At 41.1% G+C, this 23,097-nt stretch overlaps 1 protein-coding gene across 1 annotated transcript in view; it reads right to left on the bottom strand.

The window, feature by feature from the left end:
• The window catches only part of CNGB3 (cyclic nucleotide gated channel subunit beta 3), a 121,293-nt gene that overhangs the window by 35,233 nt on the left and 62,963 nt on the right, over positions 1–23,097 (bottom strand). The window contains exons 6-11 of the mRNA XM_077808675.1: positions 21,818–22,003; positions 19,903–20,111; positions 17,334–17,384; positions 15,310–15,396; positions 13,092–13,156; positions 10,271–10,393 (exon numbers count right to left, since the gene is read on the bottom strand). Of these exons, the coding sequence (XP_077664801.1) occupies positions 10,271–10,393; positions 13,092–13,156; positions 15,310–15,396; positions 17,334–17,384; positions 19,903–20,111; positions 21,818–22,003 (721 nt within the window). The remainder of the gene's footprint in view (positions 1–10,270; positions 10,394–13,091; positions 13,157–15,309; positions 15,397–17,333; positions 17,385–19,902; positions 20,112–21,817; positions 22,004–23,097) is intronic.

Raw genomic sequence — 23,097 nt, 5'->3', positions numbered from 1 at the left:
AGTAAAATAACTAATTAATATTTATAATGGAGCATTCTGAATGTCTTGATCATCAAATTTTAGCTCCTTTTTAGATTATTAGAGTTGTTCATTTTCCCTAACTGTACAATAAACTTCAATTTTACATATCATTGCATTTTACAGACTTTTTCTTTTAAATTTATTAACATTTTATTAGATGTAGAAAGAAACTTAATAGGAAGTACAAATAACTTGAGGTCTCAATCCTGAAAATAGATGCTCCAGTGCATATCCTTTCTGTCTGCCTTGAGTCCTGAAACCCACTGACCTGTCTGCAGGATTGGGGTCTAAATTTTAATTTACTCTTATCACATATTACCTTACATATGGGGTAATGCCATTAATACACTGTATAGATGACCGTGCAATTTGAGACCTATGAAGTGGCAGTTTTGTATAAATTCTGTGACAGCTGAATGAAAGGCTACTTCCAACAGGCAATTACCTGTTTTAAACCACTTTATATACCTAAAGTTTTCAGTATGCTTTTATTTGACCTTTTAGTTAAAGGTCAACCTGTGATAAACAATTGATTTTTTTGCTGATCCCTTGGGTGGTCACGTTAAGCTGGCTTCACTATAATGAGATTTAGTAATTATCACTTTTACCACCATTATCCACTTGCAGACTTTAACAGTTAGAATTGTCATTTTTCATTAACAATTCTGACACTGAAAATGCACTGCAGATCTGCTAACACTTGAAACTAATCCCGTCCCTTGTCCGACCCCCCCAGTACTGTAGTTATAACATGGATATCTAGATTAAACCCCTATATGGTTCACAGAGTTCCACAGATCCAGCATCCTTCCAGCAAAGTCTACGTAACCCACATCGAGCGGCACTGAGACCATTCAGAGAGAGAGGAAATGAGTCTGCTCTACAGCTTTAGCGAACAGCCAGTTGGCTTTTAGCTCATGCTCTAGAGGCTCATGCACTAAGTCCAGAGGTCCCCACTTCAGTGCCAGCAACTGGGGTCTGTCGGCATTACATCTGCACAGCTGGTAGCTCTGTTTCCCATGGGTCTGGGGTCGGGTAAATGTAAGCGGTGAGGAAAGGTTATGTTTCTGTCTTGCAAGTATCACAGCTTTTAGGGTGAAAGGACATCCCTAGCTCGTTTGGAGCGCTGTAAGGAGTATGTTAGTTAATGCCTAAAAAGATATCCAGTATTCACTGGACAAAACTGAGAATACTGTGCCGGTCCTGAGCTACAGCCTTAAGAACTTAAAAGAAATAAAGGAAACAGTGCTACTTCTGAACAAGCGGCCTTGGAAATTCAGAGTGGGTAAGATGTAGCATTGGCTTTTGGAGGTAGCTTCCATGACTTCAGCATGTTAGAGATTGTAACACTGGTCTGGGCTATGTCTCTGAGGATATCTGGAAAACAGATGATACAGTGTGAGCGCTATATAGATAGCAGCCTGAGGAACTTCAGGGGTTGGTCTAACACTGTGTATGTATCTACCTGAAAAGCAAGTGTATGTTTTAAAAAAACATCTGTTCATTACTGGTGATATGTTTAGTGCAGTGCATACAGTACTTCTGTGCTGTCAGTTCACATAGACACTTTTCACAGCATGAGTCACCTGCTGCTCACTATCTGTCAGACACAAGTTTTATATTTTCCCCATTTATTCAATGTATTGTTTTTGCTTTAATCTGAACTTAGAGTTCAGAAATATAAGGCCACTCTGCCAAGAAGAAAAAAAGAAGAAGAAATTGTAAAAACAAGGAGCCAGAAAAGATAGATTCCAAATGCTATGGTATTAGCAGCTCTGCTTCCTACTAGCTAAATATATCTTGAAATCATCACTGCTTGCTATACAGCAAACTGGATAGCTGAAAAATTAATGTTAAAACAAAGTAGAGACGAGTGGGATTTTCCCTTTACATAATATAGACAGTATGTTTAACCCTCAGGCAATCAAACCATCAGATTTTTCCCTAAAATAAGGAATACAAATAAAAACATTCATAAAGAATGTAAACAAGATAGGTGTCTGATAACTCTATGCAAATAGGAATATTTATCTTTCATAAAAAATCATTTCATAATACAACAAACTGTTCATATGGCTTTGATTAAAATGGTCAAACTTCGATGTGTATGAAGAATAGCATAACTGAAAATGCTCTTCAAGTTTTAAGCTGGTACTTGTGCATCCATTTCATTCAAGAAGACTTAGGTCTTCCATATTAGAGTCCTCCAAAAACACAACCCAGACAGAGCAAGGATAGTAAAGTGGTGGGTAAGATCTGGCCTTCTAATGTCTCCAAACCTGAAGCTTCTTTCCCTTAAATTGCTTATTGTCTGTTGACCAATAGCTTGCTGACCTCAGCCACTAAACAGGTGTGATATATACATTTAAATAAAAAGGGAAAAAGCAGAAAGCCCATGAAAGTCAAGTTCTCAGACTGAAGGACAAAGCTGAACTAGCTAGAAGACATAAGAGTTGCAGTAATGCAACAGGACTATCCTACTACAAGCAGCTCTGAGGGCAACACCCACAAAGAAGGAAAAAAACCTGGTCACATTTGACTTAATAGGCTGAAAAATCTAAGCTGTGTGCCAAACAACACTCTAACTAATCTGATTTCAAATGCTAACATAGACCATACACAAACTGTTGTTCCATGACACAAATCTTTGCTCCTTGTCATGGTTTAGCCTAGACTGAGCCCAAGGCTGAACCACAACCAGGAACAAAAGTTTGCGTCCTGGAACAAATAGTTTTGGAGAATTGACACTCACATTTACAGTCACATTAGCCATTAACTCGAGTTAGCTCTCTGTTATCTCATGATAGAACATGACAACCCTCCTACCCCAACTTGTCCATCCAAGCCTACTGAGACGATTGGGACTGCCACAGTCAGACACATTTCAAAATTCATGCAGCTACGTTAATTAAGGATGTGACATAATTTAGTTGCAGACATTAGAGTAAACTGCACCTTCAATTGTAATATTTGCTCAATTAATCCAAGGGCCAGGAACTGAGCTCTTCAGAGCAGGGAATGTGTTGGTTTTTATAGTGCTTGGCATGATGGGGCCCTCATCCTGATCAGGATCATCATGCACTATTTCAATACCAATGACAATTTTGAATAAAAAATACATTTTGAGACTTGCAATCTGTTTGTGGATAATTTTCAAATAAAAGAAAAGGTGAAACACGCTGAATGCATTTATTGTCAGTTATTCATTCTGTTGTACTTAGGTGAGGTTATTGGAGACCCATGCAACATGCCAGCATGTTGGGTTAGAGATTGTACATAAGGCACTTCACTTGGCAAATGTCATAGGTTCAAATGGCTCCATATTCTCATGTCAGGAAAGCTCAGACGTAATCTATCTATGTTCTTATGCTATGCTCATCACCACAGTTTTTGATTTAATTACCGGTTGTGAGGCTGGGTTCTGGACACTACTGTGAGGGTTACGGGGGGAAAATTTTGATTGACACCTAGTCAGTGGCAGTGAGCAAGGACTTTGACTGAAAGCCTCAACCCCGAAGATTTTGATGTGTTTGGGGGGAGGTTAATGCACTGCGAAGTCTTAACACAAATTGGAGGGACAGGCAGCTGGCTGGGACTTGAAAAGAGAGCTCTTTGGATTGTTTTGCCAGTGGTCTGAAGGTGGTGTGGTGCTGACATTTAAGCTTTTACTGTTTAAGCTGCCTTTTAAGCTGACATTTGCTTTTACTGTTTAAGATGCCTGTTCAGAAATGTACATGTCAGTTAACTAGACTAAGAAAACTCTTGTCCCTGTCTACTTGTTTCTTTCCCAACAAAGAAATAACCAACTTCATGAGTGCCGACTTTATTTGATCACTTAGAAGCTTGCCCATAAGCGACAATATTTTATGTACATACCAGGAAGTGTCTATAAAACATTCAGGCCATTAAATTAGTGCTAACTCATTTGCTTTGGGTCAGCGTAATGTGAGACCACTAAAAATTGTGCTGTGTCCAGTATTAGTTGAAATGCTGACTGGTGTCTTTTTAACGAACTACGAAACCTTGTTTGGCTTATCTTGACTGTGAGTGAGAGCTCCATTTTAATCAGTCTGTTATCACTCTGTAGGTCTGAGACCACTGAAATATTTTCTTTCCTAAAATGCTGGCAAGTCTGATTGGTACATGAAAGGAAATGTATGCATTACTAGGCTCAGAGCCTAATAACACATGCTGTGAGGCTGGCTGTTTTTCTAATTATTTTTCTAGGTTGCTCTTGGTTTCTGCTTTCTAAGGAGGCAAATGTTCCAAGAACTGTCTGATATGTTTAAATTCACAGTAAATCTGCAATAATAACTGTTGTTCACACAATGCCTCTGATCAAAAGAGCCCTAAATATTCAACAATCAGCTAACGTCACAGGCCTGATCCTGTAAGTTGCCGATTGCTTGTCAGCCCCTTGCAAGAGGCATTCACCCATTTTCAGGATACCTATTTGCAGGTAACCCTCAGCACTTTGCAAGACTGGGTTATATATGAACCCCTAAGTGCTACTGTAATATAAGTGTGAGATAATAATAAGAATAATTTAATTCAGCACCAAAGTGCGTCCACTTATGGTCTGACTTTGAAGTTTGTATAGCAATATTATATAATTTTATAAACAAAGTGAAGAAAGTCATATCCCCAGGGGAAATTGTAGGTAAGCAAAATGCAATTACCCAATAGGAATTAGGCCAGGCTAGTTGGCCTAAATTACCCCTACTCTTTGCCAAAAATGACACAGCATTTTTAATGACGGGAGATCAGGACCTTAGCTTTACATGTCCTCCATTAGCACGGTATACTCTAACATTGGAGCACTGCTTCAGTATTGACTCAGTCCTAGATCCATAAAGGGACTTGGGTGCTTAAGATTTAGGTACCACTGTATTCCCCAAATCCCTGCTCAGCTGCCGCCTAACCATTTTGATGCCTAATTTCTCATTGCAAAAGTCCCCTAGGTGCCTATGTTTCTGCCTCTGGGCATGAGCACTGCCGCCATGGGCACAAGCCCATAAACCTTTATCATGCCTAAGCTCAAGCACGGCTCCTCAAACCAGGTTGTAACAGGGTGGCTTGCCCTATGGACTGGAAAACCTGAAAGGAATCAGCTGACTTCTGTATAAAAGGAGTCAGATTTAAGTGCTGAGAGGACCAGCTGGAGAAAGGCTGGATGGAAAAGGCTGCAGGGAGCAAGAAGGCACCGATAGGTCCTGGAGTCAGCAGGGAGGCCTGGGAGACACCCTGAGTAACTGGGGATGAGCCTGGGAGCCCCAGAATGGAGGAAAGAGCCAGGTGGGCACTGGCAAAACTGCTATGTGGGTAGAGGATTGTGATCTAGCTGTGCATCACAGGGCCCTGGGCTGGAACCCAGAGTTGAGCGTGAGGCTGAGTTCCCCCACTGGCCCCATTGAGGGAGTTACAAGCCCTTCAGAAGGGTAGTTGGGCTCAGCAAGGGCCTGCAGACATAACTGAGGAGTCTCTGAAGTAGAGCACCAGAGAGGGCAGAAACTTTGTTCTGTGTCTGTTAAGGACATTTTGAACAATTGGGACCTGGAAGGGGTAGACTAAAGATGGTGACCCAACCAGAGGACCGAGTTACCTGACAGAGAAACCATCAGAGTGCTGCAGCAACTGCCGAGAGAGCGAGAGAGCTGTGGCACTGTGCCTGCACTCGAGGGGGCTCGTAGCGGTGAGTAGATTAGCAGTGAATTACACTGGTGAAGACAGATGTTGCCCCCACCTCCCCCTGCAGGGCTTGCTCCACACTTAGCTCCACACCAAATAGCTGGGGAAGGAGGGCACAGTGGCTTCCCTTATAACTTTTAGCCAGGGGTTAGGGAACTCACCTGGGAAGTGGGAGCCCCCCAGTTCAATCCTTTGCCTGATGAGAAGGGATTTGAACAGGGGTTTCCCACCTCTCCTCCTCTTCCTCCCAGCAGCAGCCGCTTGGTCTGGAGTTAGGCATGTGCTGCCTCTGTTCTTGCAAGAAACAGCTTAGCCATCTGACTCCAGGAAAGACTTCAGCTATGGATCCCAAGCAGAGATAGGCACCTTCCCGCAGCCTAGACTTGGGCAACTAACTCTGAGAGGGTGGTGGGGCTTAGAACCCACCCCTCTCCTTGTCATCTGGTATTGGCTCACTTAGGCAGCTCCCTACCTAGTGTGCTGGCTTTTATAGATCCCATTCTCGGGTGACTCTCTCCCCCCTTGCATTGCATAGGGAGCCTAGGTGCCGAACCCAGCGTTTGTGGCTTCCATTGTGTGGCTAGTTGCCTAGAAGTTAGGTGTTGAAATGTTCAGTGCAGTGCAGTGCAATGCTTTTGAATCAGCTGTATTTGAAAAATACACTTTGGTGCACTCCAAGCACAGATGAAATAAATTGCTGATTACATCTGATTCCTTCTTTATAAGTACAATACGACACGGAAATAGCGGTAAGATGATATGTTGGTGTTGTAAAAGGTCATCTTCAGAGGAGAGGGAGGGTGGGTTGTGGAATATATGCCTGCACCTACACTTTGAAGAAGAACAGTTACAATACAGGTAAGTAACCCTCTTTTCTTCTTCGAGTGGATGCAGATGTGCATTCTGCTCAGGTGACTCACAAGCAGTACTCTCAGGTGGTGGGAGTCAGAGTCCAATTAAACAATGACTGCAGAACTGCCTTCCCAAAGTTTGCATCCAACCTAGATGCCATGGTATATGCAAAATGTTTAGCAAAAGTATGTATTGGAAGACCATGTAGCAGCCCTACAGATGACCAATATTGAAACATCACTAAGGCTATGTCTATACTACCACGGTAAATCAACTTACGCCACGCAACTCCAGCTATGTGAATAACGTAGCTGGAGTCGACATACCTTATGTCGAGTTACTGTGGGGTCTACACCATGGGGGTTGATGGAAGAAAATCTCCTGTCAACTTACCTTACTCTTCTCATTGGGCGTGGAGTACAGGGATCGACTGGAGAGTGATTTACATTCGATTTGGCGGGTCTTTCTTAGACCCACGGCTAAATTGACTGCCGATGGATTGATCTCAAAGCGTCGATCCCTGCTGTAGTGTAGACCTGCCCTAAGAAATGGAATGGATGTTGCTTGGGCTCTTGTGGAATGAGCCTAAAGTGACTGTGGGAATGTAGCCTGAGCTACTTCAAAAGCTGTGATAATGCAGGAAGTTATCCACTGGGAAATTGTCTTTGTGGAGAATGGTGGATCATTCATTCAATCCACACAGGAGACAAAAAGCCAAGGTGACGAACAAAATGGTTTAGTCCTTTCCAGATAGAACACCAAGCACTGCTTCACATCTAACGTATGCCGCTCATCTGGATATGAGTGAAATTTATGGAAGAATATAGAACCCATCATTATTGCAGAAGGCTGTGTGGGGACCAAGACATCTTTACAGTCAGCTCTGGATGCAGCGTATGCTTCATCCAGACTTATGGCATACTGAAATGAAGCTGGTACCAGACTACCAGATGTAGACTGCACTGGAATTGTCATTAGTACTGAAAATAGCATCTGCACGGGCAGTCTCCTCAGTATCAAACTGGAAGCTGACTGAAACCCAGGGCCCTGGGTATGAGGTAGTGTAGATGATAGTGCTGACACTGATAAGTCGGGCACCAGTGCTGGGGGTGCCAACAACGCTGAAGGCAAGACCATCATAGTCGAATGCTCTTGAATGAGTAGTGAGTCAGGAACAGGCAGGCCCAGCTAGTCCACTGCTTCCTGATACATTGGCAGTGTGACAGGTTTCAGAATGGTAGCCGTGTTAGTCTGTATCAGCAAAAAGAACGAGGAGTACTTGTGGCACCTTAGAGACTAACAAATTTATTTTGGCATAAGCCATGAAAGCTTATGCTCAAATAAATTTGTTAGTTTCTAAGGTGCCACAAGTACTCCTTGTTCTATTGGCAGTGTGGAGACTGTTGGTGCTGACATCGCTGTCATCAGTACCGGACTCAATGGATAACTTTGGGGCAGTACTGGAGTTGATGGTACAGAGTTGGTTGACAACCTGGCTATTTCCCACTTACTGGGAGACTCATATGCCAGTCTGCATTCCTCCTAGATGGGGAGGAAGAAGAATCTCTTCGGATGCTGGAGCAGCCTCAGGTTCATTTTGTGGGTTCTTTTCTTTGAGGAACCAGAGAAAGGGTAATGATCCCTCTTCCTCCTGGGTGAATGAGTCCAGACATGGAACCCCAAGTCCATACTGGCTCAGGAGCTCTCTGAGGGAACCTGAGGATCTGTGGAAGTCCCTGGAGCTGAAGTGGGCCTCAGGGCCTGCTCCATGAGGTGCTTCTTCAAACACAAGTCCCTTGCCACCTGTGATCTCTTCTTAAAGGACTTGCAAATAGAACACCTTTCCTTAATGTGCTCTTCCCCAAGGCACAGTAAACATCGAGTGTGGGTCATTAGTAGATATAGCAATCCCACAAAGTGGAAAATGTTTGAAACCCAGAGAAGGCATTACCCCAGACTAAACTCTAATACCTACATGACAGTAAGCTAACATTTAAGGTACTACTAAATGAACTATTTACAGAAACCCCCCCACTGAAACACTGTGATAATGAATGAGAGGTGAACACCACACTAAATGCTCTGATTCAAGCTGCAGGTGGTGAGAAGAAACTGAGGTGGGCTAGGGCAGCACCACCCTTTTATAGCCACAGAGGGGTTTCTAGGGCCAGAGAGTAAAAGTGCTGTCCTGACAGGTATTGCTAAGCAGAGTTCTCTGGCTTCAGTGTACTTGGCACGTGCACATTTGGGTGGACTACGTATCTGCAACCACTCAAAGAACTAGTAGGTCTTCTAAACGTGAATGTAACATATTTCTGTCCACAAAAAATGTGAAGACCTTCTCCTTTTGTCTTCTTGTCCATTTCAGAAGAAACTAGAATTTTAAAGGACAGAGTAAGTTCTCTACTGACAGAGCACTCATTATGTTGTCCAGAATCAGTATGAAGCTGGTTGTCTAGGTCCCTCCTTAATTACAAGGCAAGTAAATCAAGAATGACACTGACTTAAACATTTAAACTTGAAATTCACTCTTACTGATTCTTGTCAGAATCCTGGCAATCTGATGTTATGATTTTATCAATAATTACACGTTTAGCTTTAATTTTATGAGTAGGCCTAGTGAATTCAGAGGGACTACTCGCATGTGTATCTGTCTGCAGGACCAGAGCCCAGGACTGGAGTTGGATATGGAAACTTAAGGCATATACTGAAGCTTATTTTTTCCTAGGAATAATCTAATTACTACTAATAATCAATGTTTAATAATACTGCCTTCCATATGATCTTCCATCCCCAAATCCACTTTCTGCAGCATCTGGGTTTCTTTTGCAGATCTTCCATCAAAATATCGATCCCCTGCTTAATTTTGCATTGCTCATTAAGTCTGATAAAATCACAAGCTAACGCTCCATGTTTGCACATTATTAAAGGTAATGGCTACAGCTGGATTAAGACACGCTTACACAGCCAGTTTCCTTTTCTTTTTCAAAGTATGTAATGAATGGACAAATTTAGGCCTTTATGGCTTTAAATTTATCACTGTCCTTGAAAGAAATTCAAATGCTTTTATACATCTATACCTACAATATATACTGTGTAACTTTGCAATTTTTCCTTCGTTCTTTCCTCCATCTTAATTAACAGCTATTCCTTGGCACCGGTGCCACAGTTGAGTGAGTCCCACAGTGAGCAGCCGTTGGCAGAGTATGCCAATACCTAAGCCTTCCCACTGGAGATTTTTTTTAACCACACGCTTAAGCATGACCTTCGTTGAAAATGATAGAAACCTGCGGGACCTCTTTCAGACCAATAACCATGGAGTCTAGAGAGGGTAAAATGTTATATTAAATTACATGATGCTCCCTTGAAGTATAGTCTGTCCCAGTTCTATTCCCCTGATCCTTTCAAATGATTGTAACACTTCCCATGTGCATACCTAAAAGTAAGTTTAATTTATGACCCGTGTTGCATTTTAAATGTTTAATTAAGTTAGTGGTTAGAGCTGACTCATAAACCCATAAAAATGGAAAGTGGTAAAGTAATTATTCACTCCACCTGCCCTCCAAATAATTAGCACCATTCATTACCAACAATCAGCAGTAATGGTGCTAAAAGTTAGCTATCCAAGCAGTTATAAAAATAAAGGCATACCTTGCAAGCAAAGCTGGGGGGAAAATCAACAAAAATCTTTTGCAAAAGAAGAACTTACATATTTCCTTTGCCATCATACACCCATGTGGTGCTGCCAATTCCTTCAAAGTCTGAGGCCCAGTAATAAATACATGCATTAATGTGCAAGATAAACAGCAGGTATCCAGTTGTTCGAATGACTCTGTAAAGGACAACATATTGCAAATCACAGCTGATATAATTCCAGGAAAACAGCTTGTTTTTATTTTCCCTTTAATATGGAACTCCCTGATTTTGATCAATAGCTGTATTAATGCCGGCTATTACTTGCCACAGTACAATATCACTTGACTGGTATTTGCCAGCTGTTTTTCCAATGTGCCATCTCCTGCCTCTGCCTTCCTCCAAAGGCCAAATGAATCACCTTCATAGAATAGTTGATACAGGATCATTCCTAAATTATGTTTCTCTTAGGACATCATAAACCATTGGTTTAACTGGTTATAAATGTTTATAGAAAGGTGAAACTGTATTAATGGGATTGTAGGGTATGAATCAATGTATTTGCTAGACTCTGCTGAAGACAGGCTCAGGGCTGGAGCGGTAGGTGTTTCAGGTCAGAAATTATGTGTATTGACAGCTACACAAGGAAGCTTGCAAAATGCCTGTTCCTGCCAGTACTTTTGGTTCCTCAGTCTCTTGAGCACGTAATTCACCCAATTCTTTAAAAAGGGAAATATGCTGCCCTCACTGAGCAGGCAACACAATTTTGATTTGAGTATTGTGTTTTATATAAACTATATCCTAAGTCCTTCAGCAAAGAGGGTAATGTAGTTTAGTCGCTACCCTAGGAGATGTTGGTTCTAATTCTAGTTCTCACACTCAGTATGTGACCCTGAGCAAGTTTACTTACTTTCTCTGTGCCTCAATTTCTCTATCTGGAAAATGGGGATAAATTTATCCTACCTCTCTCACAGGAGACTTATGAGGTATAATCAATTAACGTTTGTGAAGCATCTGTATGGATGGCATCATGTAAGTGTTGAAGATTATTATACAATACACCTCATATAGTTTATAAATATGGTTACAGAGTTAAAATCATAAATCCTAAAGAGGAAGAAATTAAAAAGTATAGGCAAGGCAAGAGAGAATATATTTTCAGATGAGACTAGAAATGAGATGAGATGTAGAGTCGATACAGAGAGCTGTAGCAAGATTGTTCCATCTGGTAGGCGCTGCACGGGAGAAGGCCCTTGCACTAACAGAACAGAGAAGAATCTGGCGTTAAATGAGTGAAGAGGGTGGGGAGGAGGGAAGGACAACGTCTGTGAAATTAGCTACAGCAATTTCTTAAAAGGTTTCCAGTAAGGAAGGTAATTTTGAACTGGATTTTGAAATGCATGGGCGTCATGCACACTGATCAAGTGCAGTGAATTTCAAATGGTATCTATATACCATGATGATAAGGACTAAGAAATACTTAAGATTAAGATAAAAACGTAAGATGAAGTTCCAAAACATCAATTTCTGTTTTGCTTAGCAGATATTAGGTTGTATTACATAGATAATATTCTCCCTTCCTTTTGAATGTAACTTCTGTGCCTAAATCTCATAAAATATCTGGTTTGTAATGCAAGAATCCCAAGTCTATCATTTAAATGTCATTGTCTGAAATATAACAAAGTGTCATGGAAGGGATTCTTGCTCCCATTGCGGCAGCAAACAAGAACCATATAATCCCCAGAGCTGCGTGGAGGAGAATTTTCCAGGTGCAGGCATTACATACAGCAACCTATGCTGCTCTACAAGCCACCCGCCACAAAACTTGGTATAAGGCAAATGGCACTGCACAGCTGCAGGCGAGGGGATGGGGCTGATTAAGTTGGAAGCAGCATTATGGGCATTCTTAGCAACCTGGTAGCCCACAGGGTAGTGCTGTTACTTAGGAGCTGTTTTGGTTCCTAGAGTAGCCTGTAATAAAGAAGGCACAAAAGTCATGTAAAGTCACTCATGCTTTCACTATCCAAGGTCTGTGCTGCATTGACTCTCACCCCATGTTCAGCTAAGACAGTGATTGGGGGAAGATTCTGTACATAGCAAAGGCAAGGTGAAAGCAGTGCATAAAGAAAAACATTCAAACAACCTTGGTATCATGACTGCTGCAATGTGCCAGCAAACTACCACACAGAATCTCACTTCAGCCATAAGCAAAGGAAGTCTCCAGTAATGATCCCATTAAATAAACCCCTTATGGGTCTTCAGATTCTGTCTGGTATGGTGACATGTGCCCCTGATCCTGTAAACATTTACGAATGAGAGTAACTTTACTCACATATGTAATCAAACTAAACAGAATGGGATTACTTGTGTGAATAAAATTACCCATGTACATTAGTGTTTGTATAATGAAGAGAGACAGTTAAAAAATAACCAAGAGGAGTTGTTTGGGGTTTAACATATTCAACACTGTGCTTGACTGACAACCTGGGAGACAGAATGCAACCCCCACAACCTAAAAGGCTTTGTTTGGATTGGTGGGGAAAAAGGGTAATGGCTCCTTTAAGGTCCCCCCACCCTTGGGGTTGGGAGTTGGGGTGACCAGTAGTGGAGAAAAGGCATCATCTGAGCCAGTGGATGGGCTGGTGGGGCTCAAAAAAGCCATTAACCCCTGCACAGCTTGGGGAGGGTACCCTGTCCCTCCACCCTGAACTCCCTTTCATGCCTGGATTAACAGCTCTTCTCTTCCCTTTTTGGTCTGTTGTAGGCATTGCATTAGTTGCCTTTTTTGGGACTTGGAAAATTCATGCCTGGCATCTTGTCTTTCTTACCGCATGTTCAGGACAGTGATTGAAATTCTGTGCCAAACTTTGCATACTGTAAGTCTACCGCCCACGTACCTGTAGATGTATGCTTTATCCAGGATAGCTTCTAACCGGTCATTGAACTCAAAGAAGGTCATATGCTAGACAGAAACCAAACGAAAGCAATCGAACCATGGTCCTTATAATATATATTTTTCTAATGGGACTGACATTAGTTCACATACATATTTTGAAAATAATGTATTTTTCACTTGTCTAACATCCCTTAAACATCTAGTTTAAAGGTGAACTGCAAAGCTAAGATGAAAATTGAGCTCAGCATAGATTTTGGTGTTGTTTGTCCCTATTAGCTATGTTATGGATGACATCTTGTCATTAGGGGAGTCATTTCAGTAAAATCTGGAGCTGGGTAAAGTTATATCAGCATATAGAACATTACAGGATATAATATAATCACATATAAAGTTGGGGGAGGCAAAAAGTGGCTCATACAGACCTATGAAAAGTCTGGGGGTGGGGGCAAACCAACATATGGGAGGGGCAACTGCCCCCTTTGTCCCATAGCAAATGATGTGCCTGCTTGCCATTTACTGTGATGACTGATGTTGATGATGAATGACTTTTTACTCAGTGAAAAATGTACTTGCTTAGGCTAAACGTAATTTTGCCAAAGTAAATTAATCATTAAAAAAACCCCTCTCCCCTCATCTTGAAATCCCTGTCACTTCCTAGTTAGCTGAGGGTATCCCAGACTGTAACATCAAAACATGAGGTCTCATGAGGAATTTTTAAAGGTTAGTTAATCTACTCCTGGGTTGAATTCCTCCCACATTAACTATTTTTACTTTAGTTTTGCTATACGCCTTTAACATTAACAGGCACTTTTGCTGTTTTCTGTCTAGCACAAATTTACTTGCCTGATATTATATAGTGTTTTGCTTTACATTCTTCTTTACCATTTTGATTCTGTGTTGCCAGTCAGGACATTAAAAATCAATCAAACCAATAAGAAAAGGAGTACTTGTGGCACCTTAGAGACTAACCAATTTATTTGAGCATAAGCTTTCGTGAGCTACAGCTCACTTCATCGGATGCATACTTTGGAAAGAGTAGATCTTTTTATATACACACAAAGCATGAAAAAATACCTCCTCCCACCCCACTCTCCTGCTGCTAATAGCTTATCACGAAAGCTTATGCTCAGATAAATTGGTTAGTCTCTAAGGTGCCACAAGTACTCCTTTTCTTTTTGCGAATACAGACTAACACGGCTGTTACTCTGAAACCAATGACACCCATTCTTACCGGCCCAAATTTCTTAGTCAGCATAAGGCTGCTAAATATGATAAGGGAAGTTTTTTCTTTAGGTAAACCTTTGACATGAGTTTGCATATAGAATAGACTTCCAGAAGGGTTTTGCCACTATAACAGATGCCATTCCCATTGCGCAGTGCTTAGATAACGTGGTGATAAGTGCTTTGTACATGTAACAAAGAGAGAGATTTTGACATTGACTAATTCAGCAGGGAGTTTTTCAAGGGCAGGAATAGTAAAATGCCAGGGCCAAAGGGTGGCATTCAGCCACTAGCCTGAGTTGGGGTGGGAGGTGGGCGGGTACGTGGAGCTCCACTGCCCTATTGGCTGCTCAAAAATAATTGGGCTGATGCAGGGAGGCTGTGCAGGCTGCACCTTACCATGATCCAGCTGATGTGTTCTGCAAGGTGATGTAGAGATGGGGCAGAGTTATAATCTGTCTTTTTCCCACCCCCTCCATACTGGTCGCCATACACTTCTTGCACTTGATAAGAAAAATATGCTTATGTTTATTAAATGGGCAGTGTAAGATATATGTTGTCCTTAACCATCCCTTGCTTTTAAGTGGTTGAATTTTGTAAGTGATGTGATAGGTAAGCAGTAAGTACATGATTCTCATTTAGCAATCTTAACTGGTTGTTTTTTGGCAAATTAAATAGGGTATTTAAAACTATTTCAGTGTAAACTAGTAGAAACAAACTAGTCTAGATTACAGCAGACTAGTTTACAAGTCAGAAAGTAAATATAAGTAAAATCAGCTGAAAAATAACCAGAAACATTATTCCTATTATTAAAATGACATATTTTACTTATTTATTTGGTGGTAATTTGAGTCTGTAGCTTAGATTCTTAGAAAGAGGAAGCATTCACAAAATCAGAAAATAAAGACTCCCAAATATTTGTACTAAATCTTCAATAGGTGTTAAACTTTTCATATTTTCCAGTGGACAAGCAGTCATAATAAATTGTCTGGTCTTACCTTTAACACCTTGTTTGCTCTAAACACTGGGTTAAATCCAAAGATGAAGTATAAAACATCAAATGGTATTATTGATGCCACATCAAGCTGTTGAAGAGCACAGTTCAATTAAGACTTGACAATGACTATAACTTGTTTACATTCTGTAGTGAACATGGCTAGATTTAATAATCATTGCACATGAAAGCTGAACAGTCAGCATGCAGTGGCCATCTATCTCTGAGTAACTGACAAGCAACACCATCTCTAGGAAAATGCCAGGAGCTTTCTTCTGCCCTTACTTATGCTCCATACGTCTCAGATTTTCATATAGTTACTGAGGATTATTAACAATGTCTTGGATATTTAACCGTAGCATTGCTGTTAATAATTAAATGATGTGGGCTCAGTTATGGTGCCGATGAACCTGAAATGCTGAGGGCTTAGGAGAGGGGGGTGATGGTTCACCTCACAATCATTTCTGAGAAGTATTATGATTTTCAAAGCCATAATACCTCCAGGGACCTGTGGGGAGCATAAGGAAGGACACTCCCTGCTATAACTATACAACAAATGTAGGCACTGCTTCCTCCAAGACAACCATTCTCTTCTATCCCATTCAGGGTCTTTTATTGCCCACATTATCATAGATTCTGTGTGCCTTCTAGCAGTGCATTAAGTGTATTTTTCACATGCGGTTCCCTCTTTCTTCCTGATTTTTTCCAAGTGGAAACTCTGCTTTGGGGCGATAAAGGAAGCTGTACCAACCAGGTGCTGTGTCTTAAAAGGAGCTGCTCCTGGAAGTGGCTCCTGGCTCAGACCCTACTCTGTTGCTGCTTTGGTGAGGGAGCAAAAGGGGCTCATGGAAGTCAGAACCCTGCCTTCAACCTCCGCCAAAATGCTTCCACCCCGAGAAATGCCTTTAGCCACTAGCTATTGATTCCATCCTTTTTCTCCCCAGTGCTGAGAGATGGATTGTACCTGACTCCTGGAAAAAAAAGTATTGACTAGGGAAGGAGTGTCCCCTGGCCACTCGCTCCTCTAATGCACCCACGCAAGGAAAGGCAAAATTTAGCCCCATACATTTTAATATGCAGTGACAGTTAGTATTTCATTAACTGATAAATTCCAAAATGTTGTGTAGCCCAAGCCTGGGAGCTGAAGAGAATCATCAACTCCCACTAACTTCAGTAAAAATCAAGGGCACTCATAACCTTGCAGGATTGAACCTAAGACACAGGCCCAGTATACCTACTCCATCACTTTGCTTTCAGGTTGAATCCCTTCCCTGCTCCATTGTCTGTATTTGCTCTGTTTGGGCTCTGATCCTGCAAACACTTCTGTGCTGCTTAACTTGAGACATTCAAGCCCTGCTACTGGAATTAATGAGACTTCTTGTGTGTTTAAAGTGGAGCATGTACAAAAGTGTTTGCAGGAGCAGGGTCTTAGGTTGTAATTTCAGAGGTGCTTGGGAATCTGTGGCTCAGTAATTTCAATACAGTGTCTTTTCACTCTTGCTGAGAAAATTACATTTCAGAATAAAATGCAATAACTGTCCTAAAATAAAATGGGTCCTTGATTTTATCTAAGGCACTGAGCTTTAAAAGTTAAAAGGAGTTTTAGATTTACTTGTGTGGAGCCAAGGTGATATCTACTATTTATGATCATGTGTTACTATCACAAGTACATACTAGTGTTTCTTATTTAAAGTTACCATTTCTTTTTAAGCTGGGCACAGGCTTCTTTCTTTAACAAATCTCTACTGAGCCAGAGTTTTGGAATCTAATGCATTCACAGAGTTATCTCCCATTGCAGTCAATGGGAGTCATACAGCCAAAGGCAATATTTTTATTAATGAATAAACAATATTTATGAGCATGGCATTTGATTTAATTGGTGAGAAGCTAAAATGACAGTCAGTCAGGGACCCTTCAGTATGATCTCTCTGTCTACATGGAATATTGGAGCATGGAAAGCTTTGTGGAGTTCCAAGGCTAAAATTTAAAGCATTGAAACAACTCTAACGTAGCACACAACCTACTCACCCGAAACCTCAGAGAATTCTGGTAGTATTTCTTCATTTCTACTTTGTCTGACTAAAATTATAAAGAAAGGGGAAAAAAACATAGTTAAGAAAAATCAGCCAAAACCCTGTCCCTGATAATATTCAGGCCAGGGTTTGACCCTGCACCCATTAAAGTCAGCGGCAAAGCTCAGTGGTTCAGAGCATATACAGGGACTACTTCTGAGTATCTCTGAGAGGGATCGGGCCTTTGAAAGCTAAATAAATGCATTTAGCATTAGCATTATAACAATCATCACTGAATTCATTAATAATGATTAGCCATTTATTTTCAAATTGCTCACCATGGGAACTGATGGTAATACCTTATTAGGAAAGGCTAATCAGAAGTCTCTAAAGGACTGCATCTATTATTATACTTACTGTATTTATATCAGAGGTGTTTTTTAAAATAACTTTAAAATCTTAAGGGTTTTTTCCATACCAAGGCAGACCTATTTTCTACCTTCCCTTATTATCACTTTACAGCTTTCAGAGAATTGCAGGAGTTCAGACTAGATGATCATAAATGATCCCTTCTGGCTTTAAAATCTATGAATTGTACAAACAGCTTCAAGTAAAAGAGAAGTGGTCTTCCTTATGCTACAATTTTAACCTTATTCACAACACTCAAGTTTATTGGGATTTAAGAAGGGTTGTCAATGACTAACTTGGCATGGAAAAGTCTATTTCTTTGCACTACAATTAAGATAGACACACATTATGTCTATTTGAGACCTGAAAATAGGGTTTAAGTAATAGCCTATAGCACAGAAGGTGCAGTGTAATATACAAAAACACTGAGTTAAAGCTGGTTCCAAGTTACAGGTGGAAATACCAGTCAGAGGGTATGTCTACATTGCAAATGGAAGTGTGATTGCAACTCGTGTGGGTACACATGAGCTAGCTTTAATTTCGTGTGGCTAAAAATAACAGTGATGATGAGACAGCATGGGCTGTACAAACCAATATACACCCCTCACTATGTACTCGTGTTCCTAGTCTGTGCCGGGGTCTGTGCCATTGTGTCTTTTCTGCTATTTTTAGCTGCACTAGCTAGATTAAAACTAACTTGTGGATGTCTATCCAAGATGCAATTACGTCTCCAATTGCAATTTAGACATATTCTTGGTTTTGAATTTTCATGTTGCTGTGCACTTGAATCTAAGCTCATTTTTGCATGTTAATTTAATTTGTATATTAAACTTGCTACTGAAACAAAGTAATCATGCAAGGGGGAGAAGGGCCCAACCAAAATTCCATATCCGAATGCCTCTGAAACAGGGAAAAGTCCACATTTGGATCTGAAATTTGCAGGCAGGTCCCATGTTTACTGGAAGGCGATGCTCCAAGAGTTGGATTGGGAACATGTGCAGGAAAATCAGCAGTAACTCTTCAGTAGATTCAAAAATTCTAGAGAGGTAGAACACAGCAAAGTGTGCTTGTGTTCAGTTCGCTTTCAGATATGATGGGTTAGATTCACCCCTGCTGCCATAAGATGGTGCAAACTACATCTTTCCATGACAGCGAGCATCACTGCACAGCCTTAGCTCAGCAGAAGCATCATGGATCCCTCCTCAGTGAATTTTCTAGCTCCTCTCAAATAAATTGCCACATCCCAGTTCTTCCTAAGCCACTCTGTTCGTGCAACTCTAGATGATGTGTGTTTGTCAGTATCAGTGCCCTCTCTACTTACTATCAGATGCTTAAAAACAACGAGGAGTCTGGTTGCACCTTAAAGACTAACAAGATTTATTTGGGCATAAACTTTTGTGGGTAAAAAACCCCACTTCTTCAGCTTCACTTCACTTCACTTCTGCATGGTTTTGATAGCTAAGTAGTCTCTACTTGTTTCCTTCTCTTCATCACTGACTTCTGATTTTTTGAGACTTGCTGCCTTTTGAGGGCAGTAAAGAGGCTGGAAATTGATAAGTAAATCTCTTACCAAAGGCTATTGTGAGGAAAAAGTTTGTCAGGTTAGAAGGTGGCCAAAGCTTTTATTTAGTTGACTTCTGTGTATGCATTTGCAATGTTCCCCATATGTAATTGAAGCATAACCCACTGGGCTAGTAGAAAAGCCTCTGTTTTCATCTGCAACATCTGTACTATATGAGTGACTCTGTGGAGAGTTGCAAATTTCACACACATTTCTTTGGCTATATTTCCATGTGGTCTCAGGTGCCAGAAAAGCTGCATCGAGTTGCTCTTTTCCAGCTGTGTAATTTGGTGAGTAAGAGCTTTAGATCTGATCTTGCTGCTATCTTGTGACACTTTTGAATTTGCCTTTACCTTTTCAATGGCTGTTGTGTGTAGTTAGAATACTGGTGTAGCATATACAGTATGTATGAAATGTATGTTGCCTCTTTTCCAAAGCAAAAGAGCCAAAGATCAGTGCAGAAGCACATAAATATACTTGGATAAATAAAGAAGTACAGGTGTGCCTTGCATGAAAAAGTCTATTTGAGGTTTAAACAAGTTTCTGCTTCATGTCTAATAATGTAGTTCAAAGTACAATACCTAATGTGGAAATTCCACTTCCCACTGTTACTTACTATTATATCACCACCTTTTACAAATTGCATTCGGGGCTGGAACACCAACATATCACACAAGTAGCAAATATCACAAATGGTGTCTACAAGGATCCAATAGAATATGTTGCTTGGTGTTTGTATTGGGAACACACAGCGCAGTGGAATGAACCAGCAGTTCCAGTTATAAGCAATGGTAACGATCAGGAGCCACACTACATATCGGCGATCTGGAAAAGAAAACAGGAGCTGGTGACTTAATCTGTATGAAATCATCATCTTTTTATTCCTCTCTGTGTTTGGAAATAAAGCACTCATCCTCCAGGGAAAGCAGTGCAATTTGCAAATTTACCAGACATTGTGATCTGGAGGAATAAACACTGGCCTGGGAGGTAGGAAATCCTGAGTTCTAATCATGACTAAGCCATTCCCTTGCTGTGTAACTTTGGGTAAGGCATTTCACTTCTCTGCGTTTCCCCATCTGTCAAACAGGGATGCTGATGATAGTAATACTTATTCACCTTGTTCATGGAGTGGTGTGAGGATGGATGAATCTGTTCATATCAGTTCAGTGCTTTATGGGGGCAATATTAACACTATTTAGGAAAAACTTTTTTACAAGAAGGGTGGTGAAGCACTGGAATGCATTACCTAGGGAGGTGGTGGAATCTCCTTTCTTTGAGGTTTTTAAGGTCAGACTTGACAAAGCCCTGGCTGGGATGATTTAGTTGGGGATTGGTCCTGCTTTGAGCAGGGGGTTGGATTAGACGACCTCCTGAGGTCCCTTCCAACCCTGATATTCTATGATTCTATGACTATGTAGTATGAGGTGAGATATGGGCTCCAGCCCCAGCCTGAATGTCTACACTGCAGTGAAATAGCCCCTTAGCCTGAGCCCCGCAAGCCCAAGTCAGCTGGCATGGGCCAGCTGTGGGTTTTTAATTGCAGTGTAGACATACCCTGACCTTCAGAACGTTTTGCAGCATTTTAGACATGAGAATACCATTGAGTTTAACTGGTGATTTACAGTCCAAAACTTGTGTAACACTTCAAATTCAGGAGTGGAAGTTCACTCATTTCACTGTTTTGACTTGTGGGTTTCAGAACACTTACACTTTTCTGACAGGTTTCAGAGTAGCAGCCGTGTTAGTCTGTATTCACAAAAAAAAAAAGGAGTACTTGTGGCACCTTCGAGACTAACAAATTTATTTGAGCATAAGCTTTCGTGAGCTACAGCTCACTTCATTGGATGCATTCAGTGGACTTCTGAAAGATCCCAACCCTTATAGTTAAAAACAGAAACAAACCTGTTAGATGGGTTTAAGCTAGAACAGTTTCTGTGGAGGAGAGAAGATCACCCTCTGCCTTTTATAACACAGCATGGTCTGTTAAAGGGAGTATGGTAAGAGCTAGGAGTCACACATGGAATTTATTAAAGGAAGAGGGCTGGATTCACTTATGTTTAAAATAAGGCTTTAAAATAGTTTGAATGGGAAAAAGTTAGAGACTGAACAGAAAATATCGGTGCAGGTTTTTTGGGGGGAGTACTTATAAAACTTGTTCAGTTTGGGTAGAGTTGGATTTTCATGACAACTCTTCGTTTGGCTTCCAAGACACTTCAGCACTGCAGGGGCAGTGGCCCTAGGGGATCAGGCACTGGACTGGGAATCAGGAAACCTGACTTGTATTCCTGGCTCTGCTGGTGAGCTTGGACAAGTCTCCTCACCTCTTTGTGCCTCTGTTTTCACTCTCACCATTTCTCTTTCTTGGCTACTATTGACACTGAAAGCTCTGAAGGGGGGACTGTCTCTCACTACACACTAGTGCAGTGGGGCTCTGACCTCAGATAGGGCATCCAGGTGCTATTTTAACACAAGTAATACAAATTTTTATCCTGCCTTTGACACCTTCCTTTGTGTGACTACATTCGGTTTACCTGTGTATGCATCTATACTGTCTGGTAGCTCCATCTTCTTCAGGTATTCTTTCAATGGTGGTTTCTTGAATTTACAGCACAGCATGTTGCAGTAATGATCCTCTGGCTTGGCATCCTCTTTCTTTTCTTCATCTTTTTTCTCTTCTTTTGGTGGGGGTGGGGGCAGAGGTTTCTTTTTTGATGGAGCTAAGCATGTGAATGTCACAGAAGGGAACATTTAACAATGGCATGCACATGCCTCACTGTTGTGACAGATCTTGAGAGCCCCAGCATATTACAGGCCATGCAATCGACTCCTTAGTGTTTATTGCTACAATTTTCAGTTCTGTTTTCAGTTAGAAAACAGATTGGAGAGTAAATTCAGCACTGACATAGGCAGGCACACTCCTACTAACACCACCAGGATATCTAGTGCTGCGTGTCACAGAGGGAAATGTGCTTCTACACTATCTTTCCCTGGGCAGTCAATGCTGGTACAATTACACACACGCTGGATTTAGATGGGGTAAGGCAGGAAGCACCCAGGCACTTATTCTTGCATGACTGTTGTAAACTTGCCATGGATGGGATAGAATTGCTCTGGGACCAGTTCTGCCATACTCGAGCTGAGTTTCTTACTCCAAAAGTAGTCGCTTGATTTCAGTGGGGCAACTTGCAGAGTAAGACACAACTGAGTATGAATAGTAAATTGGCAAACTGGATCATCTATCATTTAAAAACTAAAGTAATGTAAGTGCCAGAGAGAGGGGTAGTAGGTTAACTGACACAGAAGTAGTTAAAAAAAAATCTGACCATGTCTTCCTGAGCTGTCAAAGTTTATAATAGTTTAGACACTCATCCTGACACTCATCCTACTTGCTATCTTTCCCAACTTACTAGAATTCAGGAGATCAATAAATAGCTTCTGAAAAAATGCAGAATATGAAGACTACACACTCTTCCTCCTCCTGTGCAAAGGAAGAAAACAAGCTTTTTTCTGAAGAGGAACAACATCAGTACTGTGTTTAATTATTTTCAGGTGAGATGTATTGCCTTGCGCTGCCTTATCCCATTCTAACCTACATACCTGGCATATTTAATGATGCTGGAAGATTATCGCCTGACCTTAAACTTTGTTTACTTTTACAAAAGATATCTCATCTCAGTATCACCTATGTACCTGCATGTGGCATATTGCCACATATACCTTCCCATAAGGAATGTATCTTTGATCCCTAGGAATACAGATAAAATAACCGAGATGAATCTAGAAGAGAGGTGGGCAAACTACGGCCTGCAGG

This window comes from Eretmochelys imbricata, chromosome 2 (genome assembly GCF_965152235.1).
Source record: "Eretmochelys imbricata isolate rEreImb1 chromosome 2, rEreImb1.hap1, whole genome shotgun sequence".
NCBI lineage: Eukaryota > Metazoa > Chordata > Testudines > Cheloniidae > Eretmochelys > Eretmochelys imbricata.
Note: the sequence above shows the minus strand (reverse complement) of the source record. Positions and strands in the feature narration are given on the sequence as shown.